The 14,707-nt window shown below is 49.2% G+C and overlaps 2 protein-coding genes across 2 annotated transcripts; both read left to right on the top strand.

The window, feature by feature from the left end:
- The first annotated feature begins 6,518 nt into the window (after nucleotides 1-6,518).
- LOC100277228 (uncharacterized) lies at nucleotides 6,519-8,936 on the top strand. Its single transcript, NM_001150859.1, is given in 2 exon segments — nucleotides 6,519-6,714; nucleotides 7,946-8,936. Coding segments are annotated over 2 exon segments (759 nt in total). The 5' UTR covers nucleotides 6,519-6,641; the 3' UTR covers nucleotides 8,632-8,936.
- A 1,439-nt stretch (nucleotides 8,937-10,375) lies between these two features.
- On the top strand, nucleotides 10,376-11,671 carry LOC110386945 (uncharacterized). Its single transcript, NM_001352128.1, has one exon. It carries the CDS (start codon nucleotides 10,502-10,504, stop codon nucleotides 11,483-11,485), a length of 984 nt encoding a protein of 327 aa, NP_001339057.1. The 5' UTR covers nucleotides 10,376-10,501; the 3' UTR covers nucleotides 11,486-11,671.
- The last annotated feature ends 3,036 nt before the right edge of the window (nucleotides 11,672-14,707 follow it).

Below are 14,707 nucleotides of genomic sequence, written 5' to 3'. Positions count from 1 at the left end.
GGGCAAATCAAGTTGCCCAAGGGGCAAGACGCGCTTACCGGGGATGATCCCGTGAAAGGGTGCTGCACCGGCCCAGATCGTGGATAGATCTATCCCCATGAGCCCAAGGGTCTCGGCGTAGATGATGTTGAGGCTGCTGCCTCCATCCATGAGGACCTTTGTGAGCCTAGCGTTGCCGATGACGGGGTCGACGACGAGCGGGTACCTTCCTAGGCTCGGCACATAGTCGGGGTGGTCGCCTTGGTCGAAGGTGATGGGCTTGTCGGACCAGTCTAGGTAGACCGGCGCCACTACCTTCACCGAGCAAACCTCCCGACGCTCCTGCTTGCGGTGCCGAGCCGAGGCGTTCGCCACCTACCCACCGTAGATCATGAAGCAGTCGCGGACCTCCGGGAACTCCTCGTCCTTGTCGCCCCCCTTCTTGCTGTTGCCTTGGTCCTTGCCACCTTCTGCTGAGGGTCTCGCCTTGATGAAGTAACGCCGGAGCATGTCGCACTCCTCAAGGGTGTGCTTGATGGGACCCCTGTGATAGGGGCACGACTCCTTGAGCATCTTGTCAAACGTGTTGACTCCTTTGGGAGGCTTCTGAGGATTCCTGTGCTTGGCAGCAGCGACGAGATCCGCGTCAATGGCGTCGCGCTTTGCTTGCGCCTTCTTCTTGGCCTTCTTTTTCGAGCCACGCTGGACGGACGCCTCGGGGGTGTCCTCCTTCTGTCTTCCTTGAGGCTGCTTGTCCTTCCGGAAGATGGCTTCGACCGCCTCCTGACCAGAGGCGAACTTGGTGGCGATGTCCATCAATTCGCTCGCCTTGGTGAGAGTCTTGCGCCCTAGTTTTTTCACCAGGTCCCGGCATGTGGTGCCAGCGAGGAAGGCCCCGATGACGTCCGAGTCGGTGATGTTGGGCAGCTCGGTGCGCTGCTTTGAATACCACCGGATGTACTCTCGCAGGGATTCCCCTGACTGCTGGCGGCAGCTTCGGAGGTCCCATGAGTTCCCAGGGCGCACGTACGTACCTTGGAAGTTTCCCGCGAAGGCTTTGACCAGGTCGTCCCAGTCAGAGATCTACGCAGGAGGCAGATGCTCTAGCCATGCCCAAGCAGCGTCGGAGAGGAAAAGGGGAAGGTTGCGGATGATGAGGTTGTCGTCATTCGTCCCTCCCAGCTGGCATGCCAGTCGGTAATCCGCAAGCCACAACTCCGGCCTTGTCTCCCCTGAGTACTTGGTGATGGTAGTCGGGGCTCGGAACCAGGCTGGGAATGGCGCCCGTCGTATGGCCCGGCTAAAGACCCTTGGACCCGGCGGTTTGGGCGAGGGGCTCCGGTCCTCCTCATTGTCGTAGCGTCCTCCGCGCTTGGGGTGGTAGCCTCGGTGCACCTTTTCTTCGAGGCGGGCTCGACGGTCGCGGTGGTGGTGCTCGTCGCCGAGGCGATCCGGGGCAGCAGGCGTCCCATCCCGTGTGCACCCGGTGCGGACCGAGGCCTCCCGCATAAGTCGGGAGGACGTTGCGCGATGCTCTGAGGGGCACCTGTGCCTTCGGGAGGCAGAGCTCTCAGCTCGTCGAACCGCTGCGTTTTCCAGGAGACCCTTGAGTTCGCCCTAGATACGCCGCCCCTCGGTGGTGGATGGCTCCGGCATCGCTCGGAGTAGCATCGCTGCTGCAGCTAGATTCTGGCCGACCCCGCTGAAGGCCGGGGGCAGCCTTGCCCTGGCATCGTCAACGATTCGGCGCTGGACGTCTTGGGCCCGATGAGGCGCTCCTCCGGCAAGTGCTTGGCCTGCCCACTCCTGCTCGATGTTTTGTCGGAGCTGCACAAGCCGCCCCGCTTCTTCGTCGAGCTTGGCCTGCATCTCGCAGAATTGCTCGAGCTGTGTGTCCTGACCCCCCGCAGGGACTGGGACCACAGCTAGCTCCCGCGGGATGTCAACGCGAGACGCAGGCACAGGGGCGTTGTCATCTTGCAGCATGCCAAGGTGGTTGTCCTCGCCGTGATCCCCCTGATCGATGTGGAAACACTCGCGGCTTGGGTCGCAACCCTCGTCGCCGAGGCTACGACCATCGTCAGAGCAGCCGGAGAGGCAGTAGTCACATGCGGACATGAAGTCTCGCATGGCACTGGGATCACTGAGTCCGGAGAAATCCCAACCAAAGTCGGAGTCGTCGTCTTCCTCGGAACCCGCAGGTCCGGAGGTTGAGACGGCCGTCAGTCGATTCCAAGATGACCGCATAGGATACCCTGGAAGGTCAGGGTATGCCCTTGCGAAAGCGCTCACCGAAGCGGGGTCGCTTGGTGGATCGAGGCTGAATCTAAAAGGGACAGGGTGGAAAACGGATGGTACCTTTTGGTCGATGGACGGTGGCGAAGTCGCGTTGGGGACGGACTGCACCGTTATCTCAGGTATGAGGCTAACGCCCAGCAAGTCCTTTGCGAGGGTGCTGGCGTCATCAGTCCGCTTGGGGTTGGCACATTGCGGGGAAGCGACACATGTCGTTGTCTCAGGTGCGAGGACAACATACGACATGGCCCCCGCAGGGGTGCCGACATTGTCGACTCGCTCTGACCCGACATCCGATGAGGTGCCGCCTCCCGCATGGCCACGGTTGCCCCGTCTCCTCCTCCTCCGGTGAGAAGGGTGGCGGGGCAAACCCATCCTCTTCTGCCACAGTGGGAAGTCGTCGTCGAGTTCGCCGATGCCGGGCGAGCCGACTGTCGTTGTTGTTGTCGCGCTGCGGGGGGAGGAGTACCATGTCGTAGCTGCCGTCGAGGGACATGAACTCGAGACTCCCGAAGCGGAGCAGCGTCCCCGGATGAAGAGGCTGCTGGAGGCTACCCATCTGGAACTCAACGGGAAAGTGTTCGTTAACATGCAGCGAGCCCCTACCTGGCGCGCCAACTGTTGGCGTTTCGGACATGCGGGGACCGTCAACCGACCAGTAAATTTGTTGTTGCGTGTCCCTGCTCAGATGGGTTGATGCAAGATGGAACACAAGAGGAAAATATGGCTTATGTTATCTCGCACCGGGGTGCTCGTAGTAGGGGTTACAAGCGTCACGAGACAGCGAGGGCGAGAGCGAGAGGGCGCCGTCCAACGTTGTCAGTGTTGCAACGTCTGTCTGCGACTTGAACGTGTGTCCGCGACGTGCCTTAGGAAGGCCCTGGACATCCCCTTTTATAGATACAAGGAGATGCCCAGCTGTACAATGGGGTGTAGCTGCGAGCTAACGTGGTCGTCGGAGAAGCGCCTTGAGCCCTGTACACGAGCTAACATGGCCGTCGAAGAAGTGCCTTGAGCCCTGTAGAAGCACAACTGTCGGCGTGGCATGGATCCTGCTGATGTTGTCTTGCTTCCGTAGGAGGTTGAGAGCAATCCGACGTCATGGGCGCACGCTGGGAACCATCATTACCTGTTACCGGAGTAACCTTAGATGGGACATCGGTCTTGTTCCTTCATAGCCTGAGGCAGCTAGCTAGGAGTAGGGTAATGATGTATCTCCTGTAGCGTAGCGGTCCGAGGCCCAGGTCGGGCGAGGCGGAGACTTCTCCTGAGGCCGAGGCTGGGCTCGGGCGGGGTTGTGACTCCTCCCGAGGCCGAGGCCGAGGCCCGGGGTCGGGCGAGGCGGAGATCTTCTTCCGAGGCCGAGGCCTGAGGTCGGGCGAGGCGGAGACTCTTCTTCCGAGGCCGAGGCTGAGGCTGAGGCCGCGGCCTGAGGTCGGACGAGGCGGAGCTCCTTGTTGCGCCCGAGGCCGAACTCGTGGGAGATTGTGACTCAGTTTTATCCTGGTGGTTGGCACGGTAGCCGGAGCGGGGTGAACGGCGTTGTTTTCCTGTCAGATCGGTCAGCAAAGGGGCCAAGTGACTGCGGTCACTTCGACCTTGCCGACTGAGGCACGCGTGTCAGGATAAGGTGTCAGGCGATCCTCGCATTAAATGCGCACGCAATACGGTCGATTGGTAAGGCAATTTGGCCAAGGTCGCTGCACGACAAAGTCTGTCCAAGCTAGGCTTCAGGCGAGCCGAGGGTGCGCTCATCGCCTGAGGGGACCCTCGGGCGAGGCGTGAATCCGTCCGAGACTACTGTTCCCGCCCGAGGCTGGGCTCGGATGAGGTCGCGTCCCTTGGTAGGCGTGGCCTTGACTTGAACTGCGCTTTATCAGCCGCGTATGGTTTGTTCTGAAGATGCTTTCTAGCCGGATTAAGGAGCATTTGGGGTACCCCTAATTATGGTACCCGACAATGGGTATGGGTACGGGTTGGTACTACCCATACCCGTCTACTCATGGGTAAAATATATCCGCATCAATACCACTATAACCATCTAATAGAGCCTATCTTAGCTAAAATAAAACCCTTCTCTAGCTATCATTTGTTTAGATACCAAGTTATGTAATTATATGATTTGTTATATGTGAAGTTGAAGTTGTTTTTGTATGTTTATTTAATATTTTGAGTAATTTGTATATTGAATTTAAGACTTTTCTAACGGGTACGGGTTACTCGACGGGTAAAAATACCCATGCGGATATGGGTATGGATAAGATTTTATATCCACAAGTATATATATGGTTAATCCGATGGATAGAATTTTATAGGTACAGGTATGGATTGGTACTAGCCGACAGGTTGCCATCTCTAATTGCATCTGCTCGCTGGGCCTGTTGTATGCGTATGCGCTGGTCAGTGCGGGCACTTGCGTCTATTGCTGGGAATTGGGCTGGGCCGGGCCAGCCCGGCCCAAGCCCATCGTGCTTCGTGCCAAACAGGTTCGGACCAGTAAAGCTCAAAAAACTTTTGGGCCGTGTCGTGTCAGGCCGAAGTGTAAAAACAGTGGTCCAGCCCGACCGTAAACCACGTCGTGCCTTCGTTGGGCCGTGCCGGCCCAAGCCCGGCCCGTATATTTGACCACATAAAGTTAAAATATTACAACTATATAAAGTTCATATCTTACTAAATTAAAGATATTAAACAATTCTAGCATCATTTGACCACATAAACTCTAAATATAACAACAATATAAAGTCAATATCTTACTAAATTAAAGAAATTAAATAGATTGGGCTTAATTGGGCCGTGCCGGCCCATCTATGCGGGCCGTGCCGGGGGCCCGACGTGCCGAAAATTAAGGCCCGGCCCGCCTTCGGGCCGTATTATTTCGTGTCGTGTCGTGCTTTGGGCTCCTATTTTCGGGCCATGCTCATGCTGGCCCGAAAAGCCCGACCCATATTCCCAGCACTACTTGAGTGTGATGCTGGGTTACTTGCATGCGTATGCGCTGGAGGCTTGCATGCGTATGCTGAATGTGTCGAGCCAGCCTATTAGCCCATCGGCTCATTTGATTAAATCAACATAAAATGTAAAAAAACAGTGTAGAATGTGTGGTTTGAACCCATGCCCTAATAGAAGAGGACGAGATATTGGATGAAGCTGTCTAACCAGTAAATTATTATGCTCAGATGTTTTAAATATTGAATATAAATTGTATATATGTTTTTTAAATAAAAAATATATAATCGTGTCGGGCCGGGCCAGCACAACGGGTTGAGGCTACAGCCCAAGCACGACACGTCGTTCTTGGCTCTTGCAAGCATTAAGTCGTTTCTGAGACCACATAGTATAAATTGTATATATGTTTTTTTAAATAAAAAAAAACATGTTGGGCCAACACTGCGGACCGAGGCTACAGTCCAAGCACGACACGACGTTCTTGGCTCTTGCAATCATTTAGTTGTTTCTGAGACCACATTGGCGCAATGGACTCCATGGTGTTTGAGGTTGCTGAATTGGATGAAGCAACAATGATTTGTCACACTAACAGTAAAAAATGAAAGGTTATTTGTTGGTTTTAAACGTTAGTAAATTGCTACAAAGTAGCATAATTTATATGGAGCGCATCCAATTTTTATTGATGCCTGACTTTATCAATCACTCCATATTTTGATCTATAAGTTTGAGTTTATGTAACTTATTTTAGAAACTTGAGCTCACAAACTTTCTCTGATTTGGTCTCTGTATGGTGGAATTATGTCATTTTATAATCTCTATTCGTTCGGTCAGTCGTTGTGAACTCCCTTCTAATCGCTCACTTCATTGATCGTGTTGTACCAAGACATATTGAATGGAGTAAACAATAACATAAATTAGCCAAATCAAAAAAATATTATACGGAGAGCGGAGACAATCAATAAAAAAATCTTGAAATTTTTTTGGTAGACAATTTACATGGGTATTGTTGTAAACCGTCGCAACGCACGGGCAACTGACTAGTGCTGCTTAACAAGATAGAGAGATGAATTAATTAATTATATTTATGGTTTATGTAATTTTTATTTTTATTTAAATTATTTTATTTTATATTATTTTATGAATTATACAATTTTATTTGTTTAATTATATAACTGTATGTATTTTTATTTTAATAAAATAGCGTCTTTCATGTTAATAAAAATCTATCACGCTCTGACACGCGGCGGCAACGAAGAGAACGCTGCGACCATCCCTCTTCTCTTTCGGTCGCCTTCTCTCTCTTTATTTCTCCCTCGCTTCCGGCCTCCCCTATTCCTCCGGTCGACGTGAGAGAGCGGAAGGTTGGTCTGTAGGCAGGGTTAGATCCTCGCGACGCTCGATCCTGACGGTGGTGGGCGAAGATGTTGGACATGCAGAAGCGGCGCGTGCGGCTGCTGCTCTTCATCACGGGCATTCTGGCGCTCAGCATGACCGGTTAGTTTCAGGTGGCAAAATCTTTTTATTCCTGTGCAATTTCGCGTGCTAGTTTCCGACGGAGATCTGTATGCACTGTTTTTCAATGTCTATTGTTCGAGACCGGGAATGGTTGATTTTTTTATTGTGATAAAAATGTAGATTTGCTTGATTTTTGTTGTGGGTATGCGTTTAGGCATGTTGGTCGGTAATTTGTACCAAGGGATAATTTCTTCCGTCAGAGTGGTTTAGATTGATGTGGACGGTGAAACTTAAATTTCCTTTTGCCAAGTTTTTATTGCCTTACGTACTTGTGATTGTGGGGATGCAATCTTGCAAAGAAGTTCTATGTACAGTTAGTTATTCAGGAAGTCATAAAAATTTATCAGAAAGATCTGATTATTTTCACTCATAATACATTTTTCTGCAATCCAGCAGAATTACTTAAATTCGGAAGCTTACTACATATGTCAGCAGCTCAGTGCGGAAGTTGTAGGGTGTAGTTATATGAGAAAGTATGAAACACTCCACTAACTTTGCTTTTGATTCAGAGAAGTTAGAGCTTCTGAGCTCCATATCCTACAGGACTTGGGCCAATTGCCACCTGTTCAAATAGGGTTTCCATAGTGAAGAGAAATAACTAGGTAGCTTTATAAGTTTTGTAGAAAACCAGTGAGCTTTCAGTGTTACAAGTTCTCCTGTTGGTAGCTTCTTATCAAGCATTGTTCGTTTTACGATGACTGGCCTTAAGTTATGGATTCACAAGCAGACATTTTGTATGCATATGTCAAACAACACAATCAGAAGTCTTAGCATTGGCCGTAGCACAGCATCATAGGTACACTTCACTGAAAACCTAGGAGTGATTGACAATGCATCGTGTTTCAACTAGGTCAGTAATGGCTGATAATTTGCTAGATTGTGAATCCTGTTGGATATGATGAAATGTTAATTGCAAAAGTTTACCAGTTTGCTTTATGAGATCTCAAGTTTCATCGTACTACTGACCCAACGGGTCTATTTAAAGGGGTATCATATATAAAGAACTCTTGCTTAGAAGAGTCACACTTCCATGTTTTCATAGCCACGGTTGAATACGAGATATTGATAATTCAATATTGAAAGCCATTATTGCATTGATATTAGTTCCTTTTTCATCTCCAAAATAACTGCTTCTATATATTCATCGTTTCATATTAAAGCAAACCTTATTATATCCTTGGAATGACCCCCATTGGCTTCTACTTTATAGCTGAGAAGTCCAGAGAACTTGTTGGAAAGGAGGCTGCATCAAAGAGTGGTCAATCCACATTCATGAACTGCTTTGACAAGGGCTCTGGCAGCCTTGCATGCACATCAAAGGAGGGTGTCAAGTTGTACGTCAACAACATTCGAAGTGCACACTTGGAAATGGTGCGACAGCGAGCCATGGGGAAAGCTTTAGCTGATGCTGTGGCAGAAGGCCTAACACCTAGCGAAGCAGCCAAACAAGCTCAGAAGGTTAGTGCAAAAGCGACAAAAATTGCCGCTCGTCAAGCAAATAGGATATTGGGGCCAATAATTTCTTGTGGTTGGGACTTCTTCGAAGCAATGTACTCTGGCGGAAGCATGATGGAAGGTTTTCTTCGGGGCACTGGCACCTTGTTTGGAACTTATGTGGGTGGTTTCCATGGTGAGGAGCGGTTTGGGAAGCTGGGGTATCTTGCAGGAAGCCATGTCGGAAGCTGGGGTGGAGGAAGAATTGGATTGATGATTTATGATGTCATAAGCGGACTGAAATATATGTTCATGTCTGTCCAACCTAAGTATGAATCATCGTCATATGCATCAGAAGATGGTCCAGAATACGCAAAAAGATATACAAATCAAGAGGAGCCAACATACTATGAACCATCAAAGGAAAAGCAAGAAGAATCAAAATGGTTTGGTTTGTTCTAAATCTATGAACCGAAGTGTTCCGTCTTAAACTCAAGGGCGGAGCTAGGTAGTAGCTAGATTGTTGCACCCCCCCCCCCCCCCTAAAAATGTGAAAATGGTGTCTTTCACCAAAAGTCCACCATATATGCACCCATGAGGCAATTGTACTCATCACTGCTTCGCTACTGGAGCATGAAACAATTAGCTTGTTTTGTTGTACATTTCTGAATGTTCAGCTTCATTTTGTATGGTTACCTAGATTAGGTGTGATTCTTCATTGTAATTCTTGTTTTGGCTACCATGTATATAAAACATATGTATCGACTCTTGAGGTTGGCAGAATGCACCACAAACAACAACAATAGTGAACCACTTATATAAAGTTGTGAGTGTATTCTTGTTAAAAAATGCTAGGAAGATTGTCCCTAAAGTTCCAAGCCACAAATATTTGCCCATAGGATTCAATTTGTACCTGATAGATCGATCAAATCTGAAAGACTGTATGGACCACACGTGTCCTAGAACTCAGGGAACGGCTTTGTGCACGCTCCGTCTGTTTGGTTTGCGAATCTGGAGAGCCTGGCCGGATCCAACTGTTGTTGGACTAATTTCTTCATCAAGATGGTCTAACGACTTCTTTTAAAACGAGACAGAATACCCCATTAACCATTTCAAAGTGGTTTGTTGGGTGTTTTTGCAGAAGTCGCAGTGGAGCCCACATGTTATTTGATCTCTTTCTCTTATATAAAAATCATAACTTTTCTATATGAAGTTGCATTAAATATAAATTTTATATCAATATGCAGAGTTTGACATTATCCACAACTTTATAGCTGATAGTTTTTTATTTAATATATTTTAGATACTCAAATATGCGTTTTAAGTTACCAAATTTAAAATAAAATAAGAGACTGGTTTGCTCTACTTCTTTGTTGTGATTGAGGGAGCAGTTTTCTTGATTAAGTTTTTTTTTAAAAAAAGAACTTGTATTTTGTTTTTAATAGTTCTATCATTAGTTATAAAGAAAGAAGATTAATTATTCTGTGGTGGAGATCGTGCCCGAGCCCGACCAAGGTCATGATATGGACGTTGCAAACCCACTTCACGAGGGGACAAAAAAGAAACAGGGTTACCACTTTCATCAGTTAGGCTTTGTTCGTTTACACCAATCCCGCTCTGGATTAGCATGGATTGAAATTAAATTCATGCCTCAATCCATGCCCCAAAATAATCCATGACTACTTAATTTTTTTTATTCGGTTAAACCCATCATGGAATATAACCCAAAGATTTGGGAATTTTTTAAACTATGGAAGACATGGATTCTATCCATAGCCCATTAGGTATGGAACAAATCCATGAGATATTGCACAAGTTTACATTAGAATCCATGGATCAAAAGAATAACTAGCTTTGAAAGTCACATGGATTTGTTGATGGATTTAATCCCACCGTGGGATTGGGTGTGAGATATGGATTCACCCAATCCATACCCGGATTAAATCCATGGTGGGATTATATCCCAGGTAACCGAACAAGGTCTTAAAGGGCGTGACATGGACGTGTTGAAGATCCGGCACATTCCCTGCGAAATGTACACGTCATGGTACTAACGAGGCATGAAACTGGCCACATGGCCATGGACGCGTGAAGCGCGCCATGCATTGGACATGCTGCATCCGAACTTCTGAAGATCAGATCACAGAGACACTGATGAGCGAACTGCCGTAACATTCTATATATACCCTCAGTCCTTGTTCCAGTTATCGTCAAGCTAGCAGCACCAAGTTGTCGAACACTTGCCTGCTCTTGAGCTCGATCAAGCTATCATCAGCTGCGTCTTGCGCACAGCAACAGCTTCCCAACTGCAACCGTAGCAGCCACAACTTCCATGGAGGCACAGAACGTGGAGGTTGCTGCCCTGGTGCAGAAGATCGCGGCCCTCCACGCCGCCATCGCTAAGCTGCCGTCGTTGAGCCCGTCCCCTGACGTCAACGCGCTGTTCACCAGCCTCGTCATGGCCTGCGTCCCGCCGAGCCCTGTCGACGTGACCAAGCTCAGCCCAGACGGCCAGAGGATGCGGGAGGAGCTCATCCGCCTCTGCTCCGATGCTGAGGGCCACCTCGAGGCGCACTACGCCGACATGCTTGCCGCGTTCGACAACCCGCTCGATCACCTCGGCCGCTTTCCATACTTCAGCAACTACATCGACCTGAGCAAGCTGGAGTTCGACCTCCTGGTCCGCTACATCCTAGGGCTCGCACCTTCCCGTGTCGCCTTCGTTGGGTCCGGTCCCTTACCGTTCAGCTCGCTCGTGCTCGCCGCACGCCACCTGCCCAACACACTGTTCGACAACTACGATCGGTGCGGCGCCGCTAACGACCGTGCGCGGAAGCTGGTCCGTGCGGACAAGGACCTGAACGCACGCATGTCCTTCCATACGGTCGATGTCGCCAACATGACGGACGAGCTCGACAAGTACGACGTGGTCTTCCTTGCCGCGCTCGTAGGCATGGCGGCCGAGGACAAGGCTAAGGTGGTGGCGCATCTTGGCAGGCACATGACTGATGGAGCGGCTCTCGTCGTGCGCAGCGCCCACGGGGCTCGCGCCTTCCTCTACCCGATCGTCGATCCTGAGGACATCCGTCGCGGCGGGTTCGACGTGCTTGCCGTGTACCACCCGGACAACGAGGTCGTCAACTCCGTCATCATCGCGCGTAAGATGGACGCCCACGCCAAGGGGCTTCAGAATGGACACGCGCATGCACGCGGCACGGTGCCGATAGTGAGCCCGCCGTGCAAGTGCTGCAAGATGGAGGCCAATACGCTCCAGAAGAGGCAGGAGATGACGACCACGACCGAGTTGTCCATCTGATGTAAGGAACTTTTGAGGACCTGCGCATGGTAACAATAGTTACAAATCGTTGTTGCGTGACTTGTGTCTCTGAATCTCTCGTGTAACTGTTCGTCTGCACTTCTTTATTTGATGTCATGTGTTGTGAAGTGTTTAATAAGAACGTGTTCTTCCTATGTGATGATTATGCCATGTTGCCAGCACTTTTTACATGACTGATGTGCCAACTAAGTTTGAGGAAGGGGTGGATTTATCATCTTCTCAGTCATATCAATTTTGTTTTACAGGAATTAGTTGGTCCATCTTCAAAACATGCCTTACAAACTACTCCCTTTGTTCAAAAATGGTAAATGTATTCTCGTCAGAAGGACACTCTGCTCATAATTACAATGCTCCACCACTAAAACTCCAAAAAGTCCATTGCCCAAGCATACTACTCATTTTGCTTTCAATGCACGTTACATAATAAGAAAATATGCAAGTGGCGAAGTCAAGATTATGTCCTTAGTTCCACCAAACAAGAATATGCCTAAGAAGATTTTAAGTTGCAAAATTTTGCTTTAGAAGCTTGTATAGTTTCATCAAGTTTTGTTGCCTAAACATGATTTGCATTTGAACTTTTTCTACCTTCGTTGCTCTCTGCTCTTCATTTTCACGATAGACAACCGCTTTCACTTCTCCTGTGCAAACCATTCTAGGATACATAGATGTATCAGGTAATGTAAACCCAATTGCATTGTGAAACAACGCTCCTCCTTCTTGTGGTCTTAAGGTAGTAATCGAGGAGTAAGATCCACATCTAAACTTGTAGACAAGCAGAACCTCTGCCTCATCATATCCTTAACTTCAAATCTATCCAATAGGACTGCCGTTTACAGAAGGGCTTGCAGATGCTCCTTCTCTTTCTCCTTCTGCTTTGACTCTAGCCAATGAGATCTAGATCCATAGAACCACTCATTGAATTGACACTTCCAGTATTCGTGCTGCATCAGAAGATACATAAGTATTTTTGTATGTACCAATACTGATTTTAAAAGAAAAAAGGTGCATTTACTTATGTCGGTGTTTTGACCCGATGGTCCTAACCAACTAGTAAATTTGTGTTGCGTGTCTTTGTCTCGGATAGTTGATGCAAGAAGACACATAAGATTTATCCTGGTTCGGGCAAGAGAAGACTCTACTTCCAGGGAAGGGAGACTTGTATTATCTCGCACCTAAGTGCTCATAGTAGAGGATACAAGTAGTCAAGAGAGGGAGTGAATCCCTAGCCTCTGAGTATGATTGAGGCGAGCACCAATATCAGGAGTGAGGTGAGTCGTGAGCCGTGAAGTCCCCATAGAAGGCCCCGGGCTCCTCCTTTTATAGTCGCAAGGAGGAGGCCCAGGAGTACATGGTTGTTATGTTGTTGTTGTGGTCAGAGGAGATGTGTCCGAGCCCAGTAGCGGCATGGTCGATGGGATCGCCCTCGTCCTTGTGTCGTCTTTTGGTCAGGAGAAGCACGCCCGATCCCTATAGCATGTTCCTTTGACTTGGTAGAGAGCCAAGGCTGGGTTCGGGGGCATGGGCAGACGCCCGAACCCTAGCTTGTACAGGGTGCGGATGAGACATTTTCCAAGTGTGTCGAGTCGGAGTGGTTGAAATAGTGCTTGGCATGGTCTTTTGTGAGGTTCGCGGGAGAGTAGGTGGCAATTAATGCGCGTGCTCTCCTACTGGGCAGTTGGCTGAGGTCGAGCTCGGGTGAGGTGAAGATTTCTCTGGAGGCAGAGGCCGAGATTAGATGTTACATGTAGTCACGCTCAGAGTGGTTGAAACAGAGGTCAGAATGGGGGAACGATGCCCCATATTCGCGCCCTGACCGTCGTAGTGGGCGGTAAAGGTAGATTAGACCGTAGTCGTGTTGTCCTTTGTTGACTTTGGCACCTTTAGCGGGGCAGGTGAACGTACAGACGCAAAGAGTGGCTGGCCAATGTGGGCACCTTCCGGAGCATCGCCTGAGACGCCCTCGGGCGAGTAAAAAATGTGCTGCACATCTGGGGTTGGCCTTGGGCGAGTCGTGACTACGTCTCCCACCCGAGGTTGGCCTCGAACGAGCCGTGACTACATCTCCCGCCCGAGGTTGGCCTCAGGCGAGTCGTGACTATGTCTCCCGCCTGGGGTTGGCCTCGGGCAAGTCGTGACTTAGGTCCCTCGTGCCTTGGTAAGGTTTGGGGCGTATTTGCTTATGATCCCTTCTTACTCAAGCATCTGGGCACTTAAGGGGTGCTCTGGGTACCTCTAATTATGGTACCCGATAGTAGCCCTCGAACCTTCAAGGGAGTGTAGGCACTCGCTTGGAGGTTCTGCTGAACCTTCTAGGCGTTTTGCCGGATTTTTGAGAGTTGGTAGATTTTTTTGATGGGTGCACGCGAGCGCACCCGTAGGGTGTAGCCCTCGAGGCCTCAGAGGAGTGGTTAGTTATTCTAGGTCTTTATGTTCTCTTCTATGGGCTTTGTTGACCTGTTGATTCTACAAACAACTTGGCCAAAGTTTAGGTGCAAGGGCAGCCCCCGAGCCTCTACACAGGGCAAGAGAACGATCAGAGAATGTCTTGACTTTTGATGATACGCCTCTTACGTCGCCTTTCCGCAAGGAGGAAGAGGGGAAAGTGTCATGCTACCCTCGGTGGGTAACGAGCACGACGTTTCCTGGGTCAGCTATTAGTGGGTAGTCCGAGTGGAGGCCTGAGCCAGGTTCGATAGGGGTCGGCTACTGGTCCGGAGACGCACCCCAATGTACATGCAAGTGATTCGCTGGACCCAGACCCATTTGATAGGATCTGATGGCTCGATGCCTCCCTCCGGTGGGATACCATTATAAATCGTTCCTATAGGTCTCGGACATGTCCTAAGGTACCTCAGGAGTGTAGCATGAGCCTCGGTCATGTACGGACGTACCCACATTCATCCCTGACTCTGCATTCTAGGGCTTTTGAGATCCATATCCTACAGGACTTGGGCCAATTGCCACCTGTTCAAATAGGGTTTCCATAGTGAAGAGAAATAACTAGGTAGCTTATAAGTTTTGTAGAAAACCAGTGAGTTTCAGTGTTACAAGTTCTCCTGTTGTCAGCTTCTTATCGAGCATTGTTCGTTTTACTATGACTCGCCTTAAGTTACGGATTCACAAGCAGATATTTTGTATGCATATGTCAAACAACACAATCAGAAGTCTTAGTATTGGCGGTAGCATAGCATGATATGTACA

Source organism: Zea mays, chromosome 9 (assembly GCF_902167145.1).
Source record: "Zea mays cultivar B73 chromosome 9, Zm-B73-REFERENCE-NAM-5.0, whole genome shotgun sequence".
NCBI classification, from domain to species: Eukaryota; Viridiplantae; Streptophyta; class Magnoliopsida; order Poales; family Poaceae; genus Zea; species Zea mays.
Note: the sequence above shows the minus strand (reverse complement) of the source record. Positions and strands in the feature narration are given on the sequence as shown.